Source organism: Rousettus aegyptiacus, unplaced genomic scaffold (genome assembly GCF_014176215.1).
Source record: "Rousettus aegyptiacus isolate mRouAeg1 unplaced genomic scaffold, mRouAeg1.p scaffold_m13_p_14, whole genome shotgun sequence".
Classification (NCBI taxonomy): Eukaryota; Metazoa; Chordata; class Mammalia; order Chiroptera; family Pteropodidae; genus Rousettus; species Rousettus aegyptiacus.
Window position 1 is genome coordinate 48,449,163 of NW_023416289.1, and position 19,965 is coordinate 48,469,127.

A 19,965-nucleotide genomic window follows, 5' to 3' on the forward strand; every position below is an offset into this window, starting at 1 on the left:
ATTCAATCACACTGGCCCAGTAACCTGCAGAAGGAAAGGGATCGTTCGCATCTGAGCAAAAAGTGAGAAAGGAAACATATGAGACTTAAACAATAAAACTAAGGGCTGATTCCTTAAAAAAAAAAAAATACACACACATACACACACACTTGTGTGTATGTGTAACAAAACAGTCTCTGTAATCGAGATGAGAACAACTTCAGAAATGAAGAGGACTATCACCACTGATGAAGATGCAAAAAGCAGATACTTTGCACATTTTTACAACAGCTTCGAATGCATGAAATAATCATATTTTTAGAATCTAAAATTACTAAAACTGAGTGAAGAAATGGAAAATCTAAACAGACTAATTCATAAAAGAGAAAAACAGATCAGGCTCAGATGTTTATTTAAACCAGAGTTTCTTGACCTTGGAACTACTGACATTTGAGGTCTTCGTTCTGGGGCCGTCCTGACATTATAGAATGTTTAGTAACATTCCCTCTGCCACAGAATGCCAACAGCAACCCTGCAGCCAGTTGTGACAACCAAAAATATCTACAGATATTTCCGAATGTCCCATGGGAGGCAAAATCGCCCCCAGCTGAAAGCTGATTTAAACTGTCCTAGATCTTAGACCAAAAAAAAAAAAGCTTCCCGAGTCATTTCATAAGACTGCATAACCCTGGTACTGAAATGAAACAAGGAGGGCCTGAAAGGAAATGAACAAACTGTCCCACAACTGATCTAACTTAAAGTAGAAAAACTCCGAAACACAACACTGTCACAGCCCTCGTGTGCAACCCACCCACACCCATCAGGTGCCGGGTGTTTATCATGGGAATGCAAGGGTGACTCAAAACCAGGACACTCCCTCGCGTAAGTCACAGGCAACGGCGACGTAACATGCCCGCGTGGAAGCACACACGCAGCCACGGGAAACAGGCAGGTGAAAATATAAGTTGCGGACATTCTGGAGAAGGAGCTGGAACACAGAGTAAACACCTGTCCCTGTCCTGTCTTTCCTGAGGCGCCACCAGAACTACAGTGAAGAATAAACGCAGTCTAAATACACAGTGACATCGAGAGGAAGGGGGCGAGTGGCAGAGAACTCACTCGTGCTGCAAGATGACAGTACGTGGAGGAGGGGGAATGACAGAAAGACAAGTAGAGCCACCGGCTGGGGTACAGAGAAGGAAAGGGGGAGGCTATCTGTCCCGCAGCGCCCTGTAGCGGCTCCGGACTCCGAGACGCGGGGAGCATGAGACAGCAGGAGCGGTGGACAGGGCTGAAGCCAGAGATTAATCAAAAGCCTGTATACGGAACACACGGTCCAGCCCCCAAACACACGGCTCCCCCCATCTCCACGAACAGAACCCAAGAAGACATATACCTACCGGAAGCAAGAGATTATACAGTGTCATGTCCAGAGACCCCACGTAGTTCCAGCCATCACTTACAGTAATACCAGGAAGCGGTGAGGGGATGGGCAGTGGAAGTTGGCTTAAATGCCCCCTAAAAGCTACCAGCTGACAAGTTCTGACCACAAATAACTCCCATTGACCTTGCGGGACTTCTCTTAAACGTGAATGAAAAAGAGAGAGAAAGAAAAAAATATGAATGAGCAACACAGGCTAGACAGATATTTGAGGAATGTCTTCAGAAAGAAAAACAAGACCAAGATAAACTATTCAAAAATTTGGTAAAGAGAAAATTGAGATGCTAGAGAGAGGACAATCAAAGTGACTCCTTAAAGACACTTAGGAAGATGCCACATCTATAAAACAAAAATAGCATGCAGAGAACAAGAAAAAGCTCCTAGTACACACCGTTCATCTTTGGAGAGGAACCCCAATGAACCCCATCTTCCAGCATTCGTGCCCCTACAAGGTCCCCTTGCACAGCCGGTCTGGGCTGGCCCTGTGACTTGCTCTAATCGATAAATGTGGTGGAAAGGACACTGGGACAGCTCCCCATCTAAGCCACAAGGCCTGCCAGCCACTACTTCTTGTGCTCCTGGAAGCCAAAAAATAAAAATCGTGAGTACCTTCCTGAAGAACAAGCACAGGAAGGGTCCTGGAGGATGAGATGCCACATGGACAAGGGACACGTGAAGAAACACCAAGGTGCCAGACAGGTGTGTGAAGAAGCCCTGAGGGCCACCCCCCCGCAGATGCATCCCAGTGAGCACAGTCACAGCTGCCGTCTGTGCACAGCGAGGCCAGGAAGGCCCAGCCACACTGTTCACTCAGGAGACACATAAGCCAGGGTTCCAAGCCATTCAGTCCTGGGGTAACTGGGTAAGCAGCAGTCGAGAACCAAAACAAAACTTAAAGTTATGACTGTCCTGATAGAACTTCCAAATGCTGAAAGATAAGAAAATCTCCCAGAATTTGAAATTAAATGACAAAAAAAGATAGACTATAAAGATGACATACTCCTGGCAGCTCCAGGCCGAGATTAGTGAGGCACGGAATGGCATTGGCCCAACACCGCCACGGTCCACATCCTGGGGGATCCCCTCCCACCTGGAGTGATGTATTCAACCACAATGGGCAAGTGCAGGGGCACAGAGACAGTGGTCACACGAGCCAGGCACTTCCCACGCACCACGCGCCGCTCTGCGGGACCAAAGTGAACCGACTCACTTATGCTCACGGCTCTCCCAAACTCGGCTTCCCCTGCTAGATGCCCCCTTTACAGAGGGGACACCGACATGCACGGAGACAAAGAAATCAGCCCGCGCGACGACCTGGCACAGCCGAGGAGCCGCGGAGCCCCTCACCTGAGGATCTCACCAGAGGACGCGCTCGGGCAACATGGGAAAGGTAAGCGAGAACGCTGGCCTGAGGCCAGTAAATGGGCCCTGCTGTAGCCGACAAGAGAAGTTTCAGGGTGACAGCTGCGTGGCCAGCTCCGAGAACCCACCCAGACGGGTGCAGAAGCAGTAAAAGCTGCAGGAGACAGGGAGACCTCACGGACATGGGCACAAACGAGAAGAATGGCCACTGTGCCTTAAGAGAGGCATTCCTCAGAGGCCTGACGATTCCCGCACTGTCTCCTGCTCGGAGGAGGTAATGTTCCGGCCTTAGGCTTAAGAAGATGGTGATCCAGGTGAGGTTAAATGATCAGCAAAAGCAAACTACTGAAGAAGTAAACCTACAAGAAAGGAAACATTGTAACAGAAAAGTCTCCCAACAGAAACAGTGACTATTCACATGGCTAAACAACACAACAGTTTAAGAAGAGGAGGTTGGTGCACAGATGGGTGGCAAAAGGGCCAAATCCTCATCTATTCGAGCACAAAATCAACAAATTATGCCCAAACAGGTAAATCCAGGGAGCCAGACAAGTCAAGGGGTGCTGAGCTTGGGTCAGGCCTTCAGAAGCACCCATGGGCTTATGGAGATGTCGCTCCAGGTGAAGGGGAACGAATCTGCACGAGCAAAGGACTGAAGCAGCAAGGGACAGTTAAGAACCAGGAATGTTGCTGACAACAGAAGGCAGTGGTGGGAGGGGGCCCGTTGTCTGCCTGTCGTGGTAAACAAATGCCAGCAGCTCCAAAAAATGAAAAGGTTATTTTTAGTGCCTACGGCAAAACAACAAAAACAATTCAACAACAAAAACTGACTTCTAAATAGGTCATATAATAAATGAAGAAAAAGCATCCTAGTTTTACTTTTGCTTGTGACAGTTTATTTTAGCTCTTGATCACCAGAGAAATGTTACTTTACCTGACCCGTGGGTAGTGGTTGATCTAGCATCTCAACATCCAGGTGCTTAGGAAGGTTATATAATCTGCAGAGTTCACATATCAACCACTTCAATTGCTGACGAAGCTACAAAACACATTTCAGTAAATGAGCATCATGTTAAAGAGCCCTCAGGAGACAAGAATAATGCTATGACTACTGTAACCTATCCAGCAGGAAACGAGAAAAGTCTGTTCCCGGTCACCTACAGCCTGCAGTTAAAATAACAAGTGTGTAAAGAAATGCTTTTGGGGCTGCCGGCGTGGGGAGTGACCCGGGCGTGAGTGAAGCCCTACCCTGCGACCTGGCAGGGATACCAACGAAAAGGCCAAAAAGGCCGGGAACCAAAGCTGCAGCCACTGCCCCCTTCTCAGCTGTCAGCTTCTCATCTGGGGAACTGGGCAACCTCAGACAGGTTCATCAGCACGTGACTGAGGCTGCCGCACATGGATCATGAAATCACATGACCCACAGTCACATGCATTTAAAGGTCCAGGGCAGGCGTGGTCTAGCAGACTGAGCCTTGGAACCTAGAGGGCTGTGGATACAGAGCCTAGCTCCCTGAGTGAGTGTCCCATATGTAAAACAATAAAATTAAACCTCGTAATGGTAAAGAGTAAATGAAATCTTCTGTGAAAATACTTGGCACTTAGTAGGCTCTTAAGTGTTTGTCTAAAACTGCAAAAAAATGATGCCTTGAGTTTCCATTTTTACATCGATTATTTTGTGAGCATATGTACTTTAAGAAGATAAATTACGTGCACAGAACTTTCATTGTTTAAAAATGGTTTTCAATGTCTGAGTTTGGCAATCATGCTTTCAACGAATGGTTAATACTCGGCAGACTGGACTGGGAACTAGTGAGGTGACTCCCTCTACTTGATCAGAAAGTTTCCCGGATGTCTCCAGTAAAGAGAAGAGATCAAGAGAAAGAAGCAGACTTAGGAAGGACTAAGAACACAGATAAAAGGTCGAAATGGGTTCACCAAAGCACAGAATGTGCTTTCCTGAAGCGGACAGTGGAGCAAGTAGAAATGAAGAAAGCTGAGCTGAAAACTAGGATCGAAAAAAACAGCCTCAAGCTTAACGGCAGCAAAGCCCCTCCGTGGCATCGTCATCTACCCTGTCGGTTCTGTTTTATGCTAAGTACACGATAGAGACGAGGCAGGGTGACCTGGGCACAGACCCGGGCACAGGGGGAGCTCCAGGACTGCGGTAGCAGAGGCCGCGTGCAGTGGAGTCGCACCCGGCCAGAAGAAACACAGGCTGGCGCCTCTTCCAAGAATTCCAACTTTATGCCCCACCAAAACCGTGTGTGACGGATAGGGGCAAGATAACGAGGGCGGGGCAGGGGGCAGGAAACTTAGGAAACAGTTAGAAGGTAAATGGACGGGTCTTGGGATGACCCAGATAATTTGGAGTGGGAGTCAGGAACGTAGGGATGAAGAAGTAAGATGGTTCGCGGGCTCCGCACGGCTGCCAAGTTCCATTGCTGTGTTTTGTCCCACTCACCATCACAAAGACAATTACCAAGGGGAAACGTGGTGGAGCGGTGGCATGCCGGTAGGCAGGCAAGTTCAAAGTCCTACGTGACCAGTTTGAACAACCACGGCACGTCCCAGTGAGGGTCCCTGGACCTCTGCGCTATAGATGCATACGAGCTTGAAATTTAGGAGATACGTTTTAGCTAGAGATGCAGATTCAGGAATCCCTGGGACACAGGCCATGATTTAAGCAACGAGAGAAGAGATGACTCAGGGAAAGCACAGAATGAGAAGAGAGAGGCAGACCAAGGAAGAAGGGCTGGACAAGACCATGGTAGGTCCTGACAGGTGGAAACGGGAGACAGCACCCTCTTGGGGGTTCTCACTAGATCAGTTCCCAGAGGACAGGAATGTGACTTGTATTTTGTGCCCACCACTGACCACAGAGCCTGGCACAGAAACCAGGCAGGTAAAAACAATCTTCCATGTTCTGCTACGACCCACATCCTCCAGGGCAGAGCGTGCACGGAGTGGCTGGTGCACAGGCAACGCCCAGGCCTCGCTCTCTTTGTTCGTCTGTCTGGGAAAGTCCATGAGCCCTTGTGGACAGACTGACTACGACGTACTGTCCTACCATAAAACTACACATAGTAATTTTTATTTAAGCGGCTCCTGATTGGTGGACATTGAGTAATCAGAGTTGAACAGAGGAAATGTCTCAACGAGAGAACAACCGACAGGAGCAAACACTGCAGAGGTCAGTTTTAGGACAGAAAAAAGAGTCGCTGGATCTGGCAACTAAAGACAAAATTTTAGTGCAAAGATGAAGGAGGAATCCAGGTCATAATGAATGAAGTGAATTAAAGGTGAGGAAACAGCTCATTCTGTCAAGAAACTAGGCTATGAGACAACTAGCAGAGACTGTAAGAAAGAGTGGAGGGTGAGTCTTGTTTGGTTTGGTTTCTTTTATGTAAATGTATTTACTTTTTTATAAAATTAGACTCAATTTATATTTTATGTCATTTTACTCTATGAGCATTTTTGATGTAATATTTTAGATACTGCGAAATAACCCCACTCATTCCTACTATTACAAAACGTGCATCTTCCGGTCTCAGACAAGGAGGCAGCAGCAAGGGTACTGACTGTCACCCCCATGGAGAGGTGAACGTCCCAAGCGAGTGACTGATAGTCACTCCGTCCTGCATGGCTCTCAGACCGACCTTCACTCAGAAAATACTCTGCACTGATGGCCTCCTGTCCTCACTGTAAGGACAGGTGCATATAAACCGCCTACAATTTATGTGGACAAAATCTGACGTAAAATTCTAACTTCCCCAAATGGTCAGTTCTCCCATGACTGTTAAAGTGGATAATCTGTCCTTTCCTTATGTCGCACTTTAACTCCACTTACTCCAAATTCTCAACTGCACGACTGTCTCTAAATTCCTTTTGCATTTACCTGCCCAGTCTAGTGCCAGGGTTCAGTATTTTATTTAATATCTAGTCAAACGAGCCTCTCTCTTCATGACTTTTTTTTAACTTAGTTATTATTTCTTATTATTTACTCTTCAAAACAAACTTTTGCTTTCTTTCATTGAGTTTAAAAAAATAAGTCTGTTTGAATTCTTACTGGACTTGCAATTTAAAAATTAAGAGTCATTAACAAAATAATTAACACGTTTGCACCGCACAGCCTGCTCACCCGGAAACGCGGTGGTGGAGACTTTCTGGAGCGCAGCCTGGGCATCTCAGCTCATTCCTAGGTGCTGAACTGTTTTTCATTTAATTGTAACTGTGAACAACATACTTTCCCTCTATACTTTGTATCTGATTATAGCTGGTATTTTGGGAAACAATCGATTTTTATTTAATAGTGCTGTTAACTAATCATCTTAATAAGTGTTTTTTCAGTTGGTTCCTCTAGACTTTTTTTTTAGGTAAACAATCCCATCCCCTACAAATAATGACTGATGTATTTCTATAAGAACTTAATGGTATCATGGAAAAATATTTGCTAATGCTAACTTTAAAAAAGGATATAAAATCATATAGAATATGACCTCAATTATTTAAACACATGTACAAGACTATATGTAGTTTACTAGCAAGGGAAAAAAATAAGGGAAGAAAGTAGACACGTAAACAATGGATATACATCAGGTAGAGAAATTATGGAAGATTTTCAGCCACCCCCCCCCTTCTTTGCCTTCCTAGTTTTCTCACAATGGTCAATTATTAGTTTTATAATCAAAGAAAACCAGTTTTTAAATTTTTTGTAAAATTTACAAAGTTACATATCTTTATATATATTTTAAAAAAATCTTTTAATTTGTAGACGTCTGGTTTTCACTATAGTCACAGACTCTTGACAGAAAAAACGACTCCCTGACACTAGCACTGGTGTGTTCGATCATCATGTCCCCCTCACTTCTGCCTTGTGTTCTTCTCCCGCTTTTCCACTCCCCGCCATGGCTGGTGGGCCCCACCCAGAACACTCGCTTGATTTAATGGCTGGAATTCGTGGAAAAGAGACCACCTAATTCCTGATTCAAATTGATACTATACTTATGGGTAGCAAGAAAGAGAAGCCAAGAAGTAAATAGTAGAATGTGAAGTACTAAAAGAAAAACAAAACAAACAAAAAACCTGGTCTTCGGCTCCCCTAAGATGGTCATCTTTGGTTCATTAATCAGGCTTTTATGTCACATCACCTCTTAACATTTAAGTTCTATGTATGACTTAATGAGGGGAAAGAAAAGAAAGTGGTGTGGCTTGTTTTCTCACCGAATCGTTGCTCTCAGTATCCTCTAGACGTTCCAGAACCGCTGTCAGATTTGGGTCATCGGAGTCCACAAACCATATCGGTGAAGATGATGGATAAGATTCCTGTCACAGAGACACCTAATTAAAACACACTTGCAATGGACTGACCTGGATGTGCAATTAAAGCACACCACTAATTGTAAGATAACCACAGGTTTCAGTACAATCTGTCAGAGGAAGGAAAGCAACATGTTAAAATCCATATGCGGAGAAACGAATGTCTTCTTAAGGGTTAAAACGAACATAGTTTTATGGTTTAATCTTACCTGTTCCATATTATATAATTCATAAGTCTAAAAACGAGCAAAAAAAGGACTTTACCCAGCAAGCAGTATGATTTAACACACACAGAAGAGCACACACTGCAAAGTCGTGTTTTATCTAAAGCGGAAAACGGCACTGGGGCTGAGGAAGACCGGCTCCCTTCTATTACGGTCTGGATTCCCGGCTTTAACACAGCGTAAAAGCTTACAACAAGCAGAAGAAAAAAAAAAGAAACATAAACACCCCAACCCTGAAGAACAGACTATAGATTTAAGCCATAATACTACTTTTGCCTTTTTACCATAATAAAGCCATATCACTAAATTATCTAGATGAGATCCCTGGATTTTTAAAATAAAGCAAAGGAGTACATCCATAGGCCCATGTTCTTAAATTCTTACAAATGCTGAAAATGACTTTTTAAAAAATCTCCTATTCACTATACTCCTTGCTTCTGAGTAGTCTAATTACAGAAGATACTTTGAGATTTTTCTCCATTAAAAAATTTGGCCTAAAATCAATGCCATTTAATTTTGCCTTTTTTTCCTAATAATTTGTCATTCCTTCATAGACTGCGGGGAGGAATGCAGTTTCTCAGGTGAGGTTAAGATTACTTTGTAAATAGAGCAGGTGTGAGGAGGCAGAACAGCAACTTAGCTGCCAGAGGCTCTGTGAGCTGTCACTCGCCACCGGAGTGGGGGTCAGAGACAGGCACTCTCCTTGTGTAGCCACCATCTGCGTGCGACAGCTCAGAGGTCAGTGATGGTCTGGACATTACAGCAGGCAGCCTTGACCAGGAACCAGTGACCATGACCTCCTGTATTCACTCTGTGTAATTCCCTCCCCTAGGCCTAAAGACACACTCCTAACAAACAGAATGCAGCAAAAGTCCCAGGGTGTCACCTCTGAGGTCGAGAATCTCGGTCACCCTCTCCCGCTCTTTCCTTCGCTTCCTCTGATGGAAACCAGCTCTATGGCGAGGCCCCCATCCACATGGCAAGGGACCACAAGAGGCCCTGACCAACAGCCAGCCAGAAATGGAGGCCCCCACACAACAAGCCTGCAGGCAGACTCTCTCCAGGCCAACACCCCAACTGCCCAAGACAGACCCCAGGCCAGGGACCCCGGGTCATGCTTGTTGTACAGGCTGCTAAATGTTACAGAGCAGTGGATAACTCATTCAGACACCACACAATTACATCACACAAAGTGAGGACTACCAAGAAACGCCATACTACGCATGTGTTTTTAAAAGCACAATCACAGGTGTTGATTTTAACAAGTTAGCTAAACATTGCATGTTCTCACACCAAAGACATTTACTCCATTCGTTTGTACTGTTTTCTCTTATAACTTAGGAAAAAGCTGTTATTAGATATGAGTTGCAGAAAATTAAGTTCTAGTCACGGAAAAATAATTATTTTGCAAAAACAGTCTTAAAGAAGCTTTGCTTTGAGAACTATAATCCCAATTATAATATAGTTGAAACCGTGGAAAAATGGAGTATTTTTAAAGCATTTTTCCCAATGTCCTTTACAGAAAAAGATGATTCTGAAGTAGGACATCATGACACCTGTTCAAGAGTGGTTTGTATTTGTACCGTTCTCGCTCCTCTAACTCTTACTGTGTCCCGAAACTTCTTTACTGGCTAAAAAGTAAACTGTCTTCAAGATTCATCCTGTTTTTAAAGAAAACTTATTGAATATTGCGTTTTCTTCTTCGAATTCTTCAGGCTACTTTGGAACATACCACCTGGACTATTTTGTTATAGTTCTGTATTTTCTTTAGCCTTAAAAAAAAAAAAAAAAAAAAAAAAGACCGCTAAATTTAGAGCTTCATTCTATAGATTACTATTTGTCTAAGAAACATCCTCATGAGCAAAATAAAATCTATGAACTGTTGCTGTGGACTAAACCCCCTCAAAACTATATTATGTGAACTGCAAAATATACAAAGAGGTCTGATACTGTCTATGACGTGTGTTTCTAATGCTATACGTGAGAAGACAGGACGTGTAGTAGGTCTAAGTACAAAACAGGGCCAGGCGCTCGGATGCCCAGGTCTAGACTCCTCTGCAGGAACACTGATGTGTTCGCTGCCTCCTTCGCTGCACTGACAGGGGCAAGAGTGAGACAAATACAAATACAATAGTGGGTAAGACGGTGGCACCTTGGCACAGGGGAAGGCAGTGACACCGAACCACACTCAGCATAGCCACGGTGGTCTTCACCGCCTGGCAGTCGGGTTCTTAAAAGAAGAAAAAGAAGGTGCTGCCCTTAAGAATGTCTGTGACAAAGCAGCAAAAGGCACGCTGCTAACTCTCCGTCCTCATGTGGGTCTTTTTAACGTTGAAAATGTCGAAAGGGGACGCCTGCACGAGCAGTCCCACAGAAGACCCGAGGGACTCAGGGGTGAGCTGCTGACCACTGTAACAGAACGAGTTTGTGACGTGAGAGGGTGACTGACACGGTGATTCCTAGGTTTCCTGACAGACCTTTTCTCAAAAATGAATGAGAAGAGCCTGTCACTTCAAAGAGAACAAAGGGCAGTACTTATTGCCAATAAAAAAATTAGGCTTCCAAGCAAAAATTAGAATTCTAGAAAACCTCTATCCACCGCTGAATCTGACAGCTTCTCAAGAGTATCCTGATAGGGTCGATGGTGATGTTAATGAATATGTTTTCATAGTATATAATGAAATGTGTCAGTCAACATTTACAAGATTTCAGAGAACCAATATTTTCCAAATGACCAACACATGAAGATGGAATATCGTGCAAGGGTCAAATATTCATTCAAAGTTCAAGAAAGAACCAACTTTTAGTGGAGTAGCCAAAAACAAAAAACCAAATTATCGAAAATGGCTATTAAAATATTTTTCCCAACAAAATACCTTTGTGAACTAGATTTTCTTCATATTATTTCAACCAAAACAATGCAGAAGCAAATGACAGGACAGACATCAAAGACATTTACAAATGTAAGATTGTTCCACTATTCTCATTAGAACTTTCGGATTTAGAAAACATGGTCATTGTCCATAAAAACATTTACATTAACATATAATGAGTGTCTTAGTGAACTAATCTTTCAAATATTTGTTTTATTTCTAATGATAAAAATACCTACATAAATAAAAGCTCCTTGGGCCCTCGAAACATTTTTAACATTTTTATAAAGTTCTGACTCCAAAAACTTTGAGAACTGCACCTTCCGTAGACACCCATTCCCCCTGCTCTCAGAATTTCTTCTTGGAAAGACATCTCTTCGCCATCTGTATCAACTTAAGTGGCCCCACGGGGGCTAGTCTTCCTACGTCCGTCCCTGACCCAAAGCCCACTCTACCCCCTGGTGGCTGGTTGTGAGATGGGCTTACCCAGGCAGAGCTGGGTCTTCCCTGGGACCAGAGCTCTCTTTTGGCGATCTGGAGTCACAAGGACAACATTGGCCGGCCGGCTTGGGGTACTCGGCATTAATCTTGTCAAAACAGAGAGGGTCACATGAACTGGGTCACCGATATTTACACTTTCCTGCCATGGCTGTGAGAATGCCTATTTCACTGCACATTTGCTACAATTTTTACTAATCTGATAAATAAAGGCTATTATAATTTGTTACATCTCCAGAGACCCATTTATCAATAAGAATGCAAAGCCATTGCCTCTAGAGATGTTTCAAAGAACATTATTACCTATGTGCACCAGGATCTAGCATAAAATAATGTTCAGAGCATCATTTAAAATAGGAAAAAAAAAAAAAAGAAACCACTTTTATGTCCAAACCAGAAGACATGACTAACTCGATACTATAGTCACACAATGGAACAAGGTCATCACCACCACTGCCGCCACCGTAAATGCTGTGTTGTTCTAATCTGAGGCAACACAACTCAAGGTTCATCAAAATAACCTCTCCACCTATCACTGCTTAAGAAAAGGAATTTCGGTCTTGTTGAGAAATAACTTCCTGTAGCTATTTTCTACATAAATCCACTAAGGCCGACATGAGGCTCCACACCAAGCACCAGCCAGTGGACTGGCAGCCAGACGCTGTTCGTGGCATCGTTCCAAATGAGCGGACACGGCCATCTCCAAGAGTTTCATGACTGTTTGAAAACTGAGGCACATACTTGTTGTTGAAGGGTCAGAAGTAGAATAGTTGTAATCTTTTTGGAGGTCAGTCATGGGACACAGTACTTCACGCTTTGCTGTTCTGTAAACGTTGGGCGGAGAGTGAACCAGCAGAAGCACCATATAGCACCTTAGCAAATTCTAAATGCTCTGACAATAAAAAAAATAAAATAAAATAAAAAAGCTACAAAGAGAGAAGGAAAGAAAAATTTCTCCCTGCTAATCATTTTACAAATGAACAAAGTGTCTAAGATGAACAGAGCCCACAGTTGCAGAGTAAAAACACTAACACCTGGTTATAGAATAATGTCTACATACCCTTGTGACCTGGAAAACGCTTAAGTGTTCTGTGCGGCAAATGATAGCTCATCAGCAGCACATCATTCTAAGTGAACTGAGGCAAAGGAGACAAAGGTGCTGAAGAGGGTTCCAGCCACCTGACCCGCAGAAAGCACTGGCCAGTTTCCTTGCTTCTGAGTGGGCTCTACCTTCCAGAATGAAGTTCAGAAGGCCGCAGAGAACGCTGCTACAGCGAGCTTGGAAAAGGGGCTTGCCTGGTCGCTCCTGCTCGCCAGGGCTTTACATTTGGCAGTGACTGTTTCAATTCAACTCCCCACCACTCCACCAGCTGACGCTTATATAATGCTATCCTTTTTTAGGACTAAGGAAGTTTAACAGAGAAATCAAGTTACCAAGGGAAACACCATTCATTAAACGGAAACCCAAGTCCCCTCTTCACATATCCATTCCCTTCAAGGAAGGCCATGAAAAGAGGGATGGATGAGGGAGGACAGATAACAACCAACAGGAATTTGACTCCAAGTTACAAATTGGTAAGACAAATGAAAACAATGACTCTTCTTGCCTGAAGGTACCACCTGGGTGCTTAACACGCCAGTCCTGCTGTTTCCAAAGGACCCTGCAGGAGTTCAATGCAGGAGTTCAGTTCTGAAAGGGAATCTGTCCCAGGAGGACAGACCAAAGAAAAGGCCTTGGGCTCTTCAGTCAAGTTGGTTATTTCCTTTGTATAACTTTAGCTGAGCTACTTTTCATCAGTGTCAAGACAAGAAATGTGCAAAATTAAGAAACTGACAGCCTGATTTACTTCCCATGAAAAGCTATTGCAAAGCATTTTCAAAATCAAGTGCTGTTTAACCACAAATGACACCACTTTCCTATATAAGCTCTCGTGCGGGGCAAAAGTATTATCTATTTTACAGAAAAACACAGTCAAATAAAGTGACTTGCTTAAGGACCCAACTACTAAGTAAAGACTAAAACTTTTTCTCTCTCTCAAACTGAGCATTCTAACATTTTTTAATTTAGTATCTTACTGGGGTGGAGGGAGCTTTTTGACAATGGAGAACAGAAATTTAATTAGGTGAACAACAACAACAAAAGTTCCACAAGTAGCCTGGCAAATAGCCACTCATGCAGAGAGAGTAATGATTTATGTTGCACAAGTAACAAGGTGTGAGGTTTTGTTTACCAGCCAATTTACTCCCTTGCAGGGGAGGGGGAGGATTTTTCACTCTAAAACAGTAATTCCCTAAGAGTGCCCAGATGCCAGGAAGTTTATAAAAGGAATAACAGAGTCGCCAAGTTATGTTAAATGTTTCAAAAGGACTTAAAAAAAAAAAAAAAAGCCATATACTCCTCCCAATAAGGCCACACAGGTTATTTGCTTTTAGGTATGATCGTAACAAGTGGATGTTAGTTAGCACTGACTAGCAATTACATCTGCTTACTGAAAGTGGAAAAACAGTACTTAAGTTTGCATGACAATTTTTCATACCGCAAGTGCACAGAAAATAAGTATTAAAAAAGACTCCTTGAAAAGATAGATCATAAAAAAAAAAAAGTCCTTGAAATTGAAAATGGCACTCTTTTCCTTTCATATTTAAGATTAGGACCAATTTATTAAAACAGGAAAAATAATTTACTAGAGAGTAACATCAGTTTTACTTTGGTGTTTATTCTTAAATACTGTCTTTCCTATGAAGTTCAAGTCAAATGACAGATTTGCTATCAAGGCCTCAGTCACCTTCTAATTATTTATGCTATCCATGAAATTATCTTGATGTTATCTCTGCATAACAAGTACACAATAGTGAAGACTTTTGTTCAAACAGACTATAGCTGTAATGGTGACCATACAGTCGGTCAATAGAGCAAATATTTCCTGAGTATTTACTGAGTGGAAGATGAAGAACATCATTATAGAATGTTGTCCCTTGCCGCCATAAAAAAAAAAAAAAAGACTTAAAGAAAAGAGTAATACCCAGAAGGGGTGCCTTCCCCATGCCACGAAGCGCTGACATGCAAGCCTGAAAGATAAGGGTATAGCATCTGTAGAGCACTACTCAGAAACTACCACGTCTCAACCAAACGCTACAGAAAGTAAGTAAGGACACTTCTTGGTGAACACGAGGTAGACAGGGCCTCGTGTGTAGCACAGCTCAATAAATATTTGAAACTAAAAGGAAATACAGGAGGATAGTTAAAACACAGGTCAAATACAGTACTTTTTATTTTAAAGAGCTGCAACTTCTAGGGAACAGCAAATCACAAACACAGTAGACAGGTCCTGCCTGGCATTTGAAATCCCTCCCATTTCTTCCTTGCTCTTTCCCCTGTCAGAAAATGCTATCAATGTGAGCAGGCTAAGCAGACTGGATCACAACACATTCATCCCTGCTTAGAGAATCTTTATCTTTGAAATACACACTGAAAAATGTACAGATGAAGCGATATGTCTGGAATCTACTTCAAAATAACCCGAAGTGAGGTCTAGATAAAATAAGACTGGCCAAAAGTTTATCATTGTTGAGGTTGGATACGTGGAAGTTGTCCACACTAGTCGACTTTTGTGTGTTTGTTGTTTTTCCATTAAAAAGAGTTAATACACATTCGCGGACATCGAGTATCTGGCATGAAAATTACCTTGAGAGTGTCTGTCAGAATTCAGCAGCATCTCAACGTGAGTAGAATCTACTGGCAGTGCCAACACCCTAGTCCCCAGCAAATCCGGCTTTCATTCACTGGGTGTCTACTTCAGGGTCCCTCCTTCCTAATCCAGGTCACCACGCAGTACCTTTGCATGTGACAGACCCCAGCAGCCTCCACTGTGGTTCTCAATGGGGCATCGCGGCCGTCTGCGGTGGGCAGACTGCCAGAACACTACGAGACAATCTGGCATCCTCGTAGCCCTGGCATTAAATGCCAGCGCAGCACCACCACCACCCCTCACCGCCCCCGGAAAAGCGAAACCAGCACGCGCTTCCCAGGGCCACCCACCCTAGAGGAGCACTCCTAGTGCGGGTTACCTGAGTCACCAGGGGATCCCCACGCACAGCCCGCACGTTCGGTCTCCTGTCACCCCACCCAGCCCTCCCTTTTCCTGGCCAGACCCAACCTCTACAACAGTCTCCACTCAGGCCAGCTCTTTACTGTCACCTGCTTCGCGCTCAACGCTACTTCCTGTGGGGAACCATCTCCCTTGTCGGCCTATGTCCTGGGCTTCTCGAGTCTCGCCGTAACTTCTCTGCTCGGGAGCAAGCCCCCTTTTCTCGAGCTTTGGTGACTTTGTCTGGATAGGAGATCACCCGCGAAGCCCCCCACTCGAGTTCAAGTGTCGCGCTCCCAGGCTCGCACCGTGACTGCGCAGGGCCCGGCGGCGTCGCCGTGCGACCGCCCGGCCCCAGCGCCGGGCTCCGGGGACAGGGCCGCCGCTCCCCGCGGATTCCCGGGACGGCGCTGGCCGCGCGCTTCTCTGGGGCCGACTCGGGGGCTCACCGAGGTCGCGCCCCGAAAATAGCTCGGCGTCACCCGCCGGGAGTCGCGCTGCTGGCCGGGTCCCCGCGACGCGGCGGACAGCGGCCCCGGAGGGCGGCCGGAGCTCCTGTCCTGACGCCCCACAGCGCGGCCCCCGCGGCCCCAGGGCTTGCAGCCCCCGAACGCCAAGTTCAAGCGCTGGACGGCCGCGCGGCCTCACGGACGGCGGCGGCGGCGGCGCCACCGGGGCCTCCGCGCGACCCCCGCGTCCCGGCCCGGCCCGGCCGCCTCACCGTGATGTTGCAGTGCAGCGTGAGCGGCGGCGCCGGGGCCGGGCCGCCCGGCGGCCGCGCCAGGAACTGGCAGTGCAGCTCGTCCAGCTTCCAGCTGACGATGCGGAACCGCTCGTGGTTCTTGTCGAAGATGGACGCCAGGAACTTCAGCTCGGCCTTGAGCCCCGACACCGACATCCTGCCCTCATCTCCGGCGGCAGGGAGCCGGGCCCGCGCCGCCGTCACGGCCGGAAGATGGCGAGGCCGGGCGCCGGGGGCGCGGGGCGGGCGGGACGCAGCCTTTGTAACCGACTCGGCTACTGGAGGCGGCGGCCCGCGGCTTAAAAGGGCAACCGCGACGCCGCCCGGCCGCCAGGAGCGGGCTGCCCGCCCCGCCCCCGACACGCCCCGCCCCCCAGAACGCCCCGCCCCTGGAACGCGCACGCCCCGCAACGCGCGTCCCCGGAAGCCCTCCCCCGCCCCGCCCCCAGTCCCCCGGCACTCGCGCGCCGCACCCTGACCCGCCCGCGCTCGCGTCTCCTTCTGAGGGCCACGGCCCGGCCGCGGCTCGTTCCCCTGCCCCTCATCCGCGGCCTCGGCTCACACTGCAGCCATTGTCCCTCCTGCCCGAGCTTTCGTCCAGCTTCCCCAGCGGGCGATAAGTGTCCCCACCCCCACGGAGCCAGGGCTGCCACGGAGCCAGCACCGCCCTGGCTTGGGTGTCACCGCGCACTGGCCTCCCTGGCCGCCCCATCGACAAGGCCGCCCAGCCACGCCAGGTTCGGTTCTTACTCAGCTCCTGTCAACGCGCGCTCCATGTCCTGTTTGTTCGTTTATTGTCTGCGTAAGGAGGCCCTTCGTGTACTGACACCCAGGGGGACCCAACCATGCTCCTACCTGGGATCCCAGCAGTAACACAACCCCAGGCACATTCTAGGTGCTCCAGAAATGGGAGCAGGGCTGCATGGCACTGCAAGGGATGACAGCACGATTGGGCACCATTGGGTGCGCGGCTGTTTATGAAAAGGGCTAGAGGCAGGACCTCGCTGAGAAGGGCCTTCCGTTCGTTGGGTGTACGGCTCTGAAATTCATCATTTTGCAACAAGTGGCTCCGCAGTTTGCTTTTGCTGTAGTCCTGACTGGAGGTACCCGGCCCCCCAACCCCCAAAGGTCTCCTGCGTCATGAACTACCAATGCTCCCAGCTCTACTGGTCCCTCAGTTGACAAATACAGAATGTCACAGGAGATATTAAACCCGCTGAACGAGGACATTTTAAACGTTTCATTTTCATTCACTTCTGAGATACTGGATCATGTGCCAGTGCTTTGTAGCCTTTCCAGAGGTCGCACACCCTTTTGAGAATCTAATAAAATCTCTGATTTCTCTTCCCAGGAAAACATCTCTACATGCAAAGTGTACATACTGAGGTTCGTGGCCCTGGCACCAGTGGCACCATGAGCTAGCAAGGGGAGGAGACACCCTGTCCCCTGAGCTCTGAGCCGGAAACCACTGGGAGACCATCCGCATGACTGTGGGGTTAGGCACAGGGTGGTCACCACTCTCTTTTGCATTCAGTCCCTATTCCGCCTGGGACCCTAACAAGAATTTGAGACAAAGTGGAACAACCTGTTCAGAATTTGATATGACTGAGAAATAAAATGCCCCAAACTTTTATTTGATCTAAGCCTCATTTTGTTCTCTCTCAATTGCTAGGAAAAAAGAAAGAGCTTTATAAATTGCGAATGCTTTTACTAGTTATATCTCGGACAGACATATGCAAATAATTTCACACTTTTGAGCATCTGCTGTATGCCAAGCCCTAAGAGAGCTAGAGAAATACATAGAGTCCCTGAATCCCAGAAGCTTCAAGTCTAGCGTTGGAAACAAAACACTGTTTCCCAGTCCTTTAGGATGCAAACAACAGAAAACTGTGACTCGAAGTGGCTTGGACAGGGAGGAAATATCCTGCTTTAGGTGATGGGAGGGCAGGTCAGGGTGCGCCCCAGGACCGCAGACCAGAGCTGCAGCGGAGGCATCGAGAGCCCATGTTCTCTCCACCTCCGTCGGGATGAGAGGGAAGCAGCCGTAGCTATGCTCACAGGTCACATCCAGACACCATGATACCCAGAGTAGGAAAGGACCACTCCCTCCATGTCTCCTTCCAAGACATGGGGACCTTCCCAAGAATCCACCCAACTGACTTCCCTCCACTGTCACCGGCCCTTCCCTAAACCAGTCACAGGCAGACAGACGGGACCACTCACTCGACGCATTCTATCATCTGAGATCAAATGGACGCTAAGGTGTTAATTAACCACAGTGTCTGCTACTGACACATCTGACCGCATGGGATAAGAGGCTCAAACTACTGAATTACTACATGTCGGGGAGGAAGAAATTAATTCCAGAAATTACTTGCCTACAAGCATGATCAGGTTCAGAGAGTATCCAAGAGTCCAGCTGATCACACAGTACACAGCAAGCAGCCAAGAGGAAGATGCAGTTGTTCTTGGAGACTCCATTTTGGAGCCCTGGACCATTCGGTGACAGTCATCACTTTTAAGAAGATTAATGTGGCATTAGTGTGCAAAATGGATTACGGTGGGTTTAAAACTGTGAGGTAACCACCAAGGAGAGGTAGGCAACTCAGATTCTGGAAGGGGGCATGCCATGAATTCAGTGGGGCAGTCACATCCAGTTCTGAGGGTCTTCAGCTCCAAACACCAGTGTCTTTTGGATTGGTCCAGTTAGCAGGGGGAAGAAACACTAAACGAAGAGAAGAGACCATGGGAGTGGAAAGGACTACACTGGTTCTAGGGATGTTTCTGAGGTAGAACCTGCCAGATCTTAGAGTCAATGCACGGATGGAGGGAAAGAGAGAAGTGTTGTTTTGTTTATCGTAACACTTGAAAAGTCCTTGAGCAGGTGGCTGGAAGGGAGTGACTCCACAGACACGGCCAGAGGAAGATTTATCTGAGATGTTGATGGGATCTCAGAGGATCTACAGCATGGGCCTGGAGCATCCAGGGGAGGTCAGAGCGGGACACATGTAACTGCGAATCAGGCACGTGGAGCAATGACGGGAGTGACAGCGAAAGCCACAGGCGTCGGCCTGACCAGAGCCACAGGGGCGAGAAGATGACTTGGACCACAGAAGCAACCCTGAGTGAGGCCCAGCGTTGGTGGTTTAGTGGAAACGATGCATCGGAGAAGTCAGAGGATGACCCACGTGTCAAGTTATTGGTGGAAATGACGAGAAAGATCAGGACCAAGAAAAAGCCATGGGCAATAGGGATTAGGAGGCCAACGGTGTCTTAGAGAAAACCATGGCAACAGGATGGCGGACGTGGGGTGGAAGTGAAGGAAGTGTGTGCAGACGACTTCCTTACAAGTCTTCACAGTGATGAGAAGGAGAAACAGAACAGTTGCCTGCAGCAGCAGAGCCACGGGAAGCTTTAGGGTTTGGGTCTGCTTTTAGTA

At 46.6% G+C, this 19,965-nt stretch overlaps 1 protein-coding gene and 1 long non-coding RNA gene across 4 annotated transcripts in view; one reads left to right on the top strand and one right to left on the bottom strand.

Moving 5' to 3' along the window:
• The window catches only part of UBE2Q2 (ubiquitin conjugating enzyme E2 Q2), a 41,413-nt gene extending 24,577 nt beyond the window's left edge, over positions 1-16,836 (bottom strand). Inside the window, exons 1-3 of one of the 3 annotated variants that reach the window (XM_016125835.2) lie at positions 16,506-16,829; positions 8,006-8,107; positions 3,717-3,821 (exon numbers count right to left, since the gene is read on the bottom strand). In XM_016125835.2, the coding sequence (XP_015981321.2) occupies positions 3,717-3,821; positions 8,006-8,107; positions 16,506-16,682 (384 nt within the window). In that variant the 5' untranslated portion in view covers positions 16,683-16,829. Of the gene's footprint in view, positions 1-3,716; positions 3,822-8,005; positions 8,108-16,505 lie in introns of all 3 variants that reach the window. The other 2 variants (XM_036231833.1, XM_016125837.2) reach the window with 2 other exon arrangements.
• A 140-nt stretch (positions 16,837-16,976) lies between these two features.
• On the top strand, positions 16,977-18,164 carry LOC118611313. The gene is made up of 2 exons (XR_004954163.1): positions 16,977-17,263; positions 17,878-18,164. It is a non-coding gene; the product is annotated as an uncharacterized LOC118611313 (long non-coding RNA).
• The last annotated feature ends 1,801 nt before the right edge of the window (positions 18,165-19,965 follow it).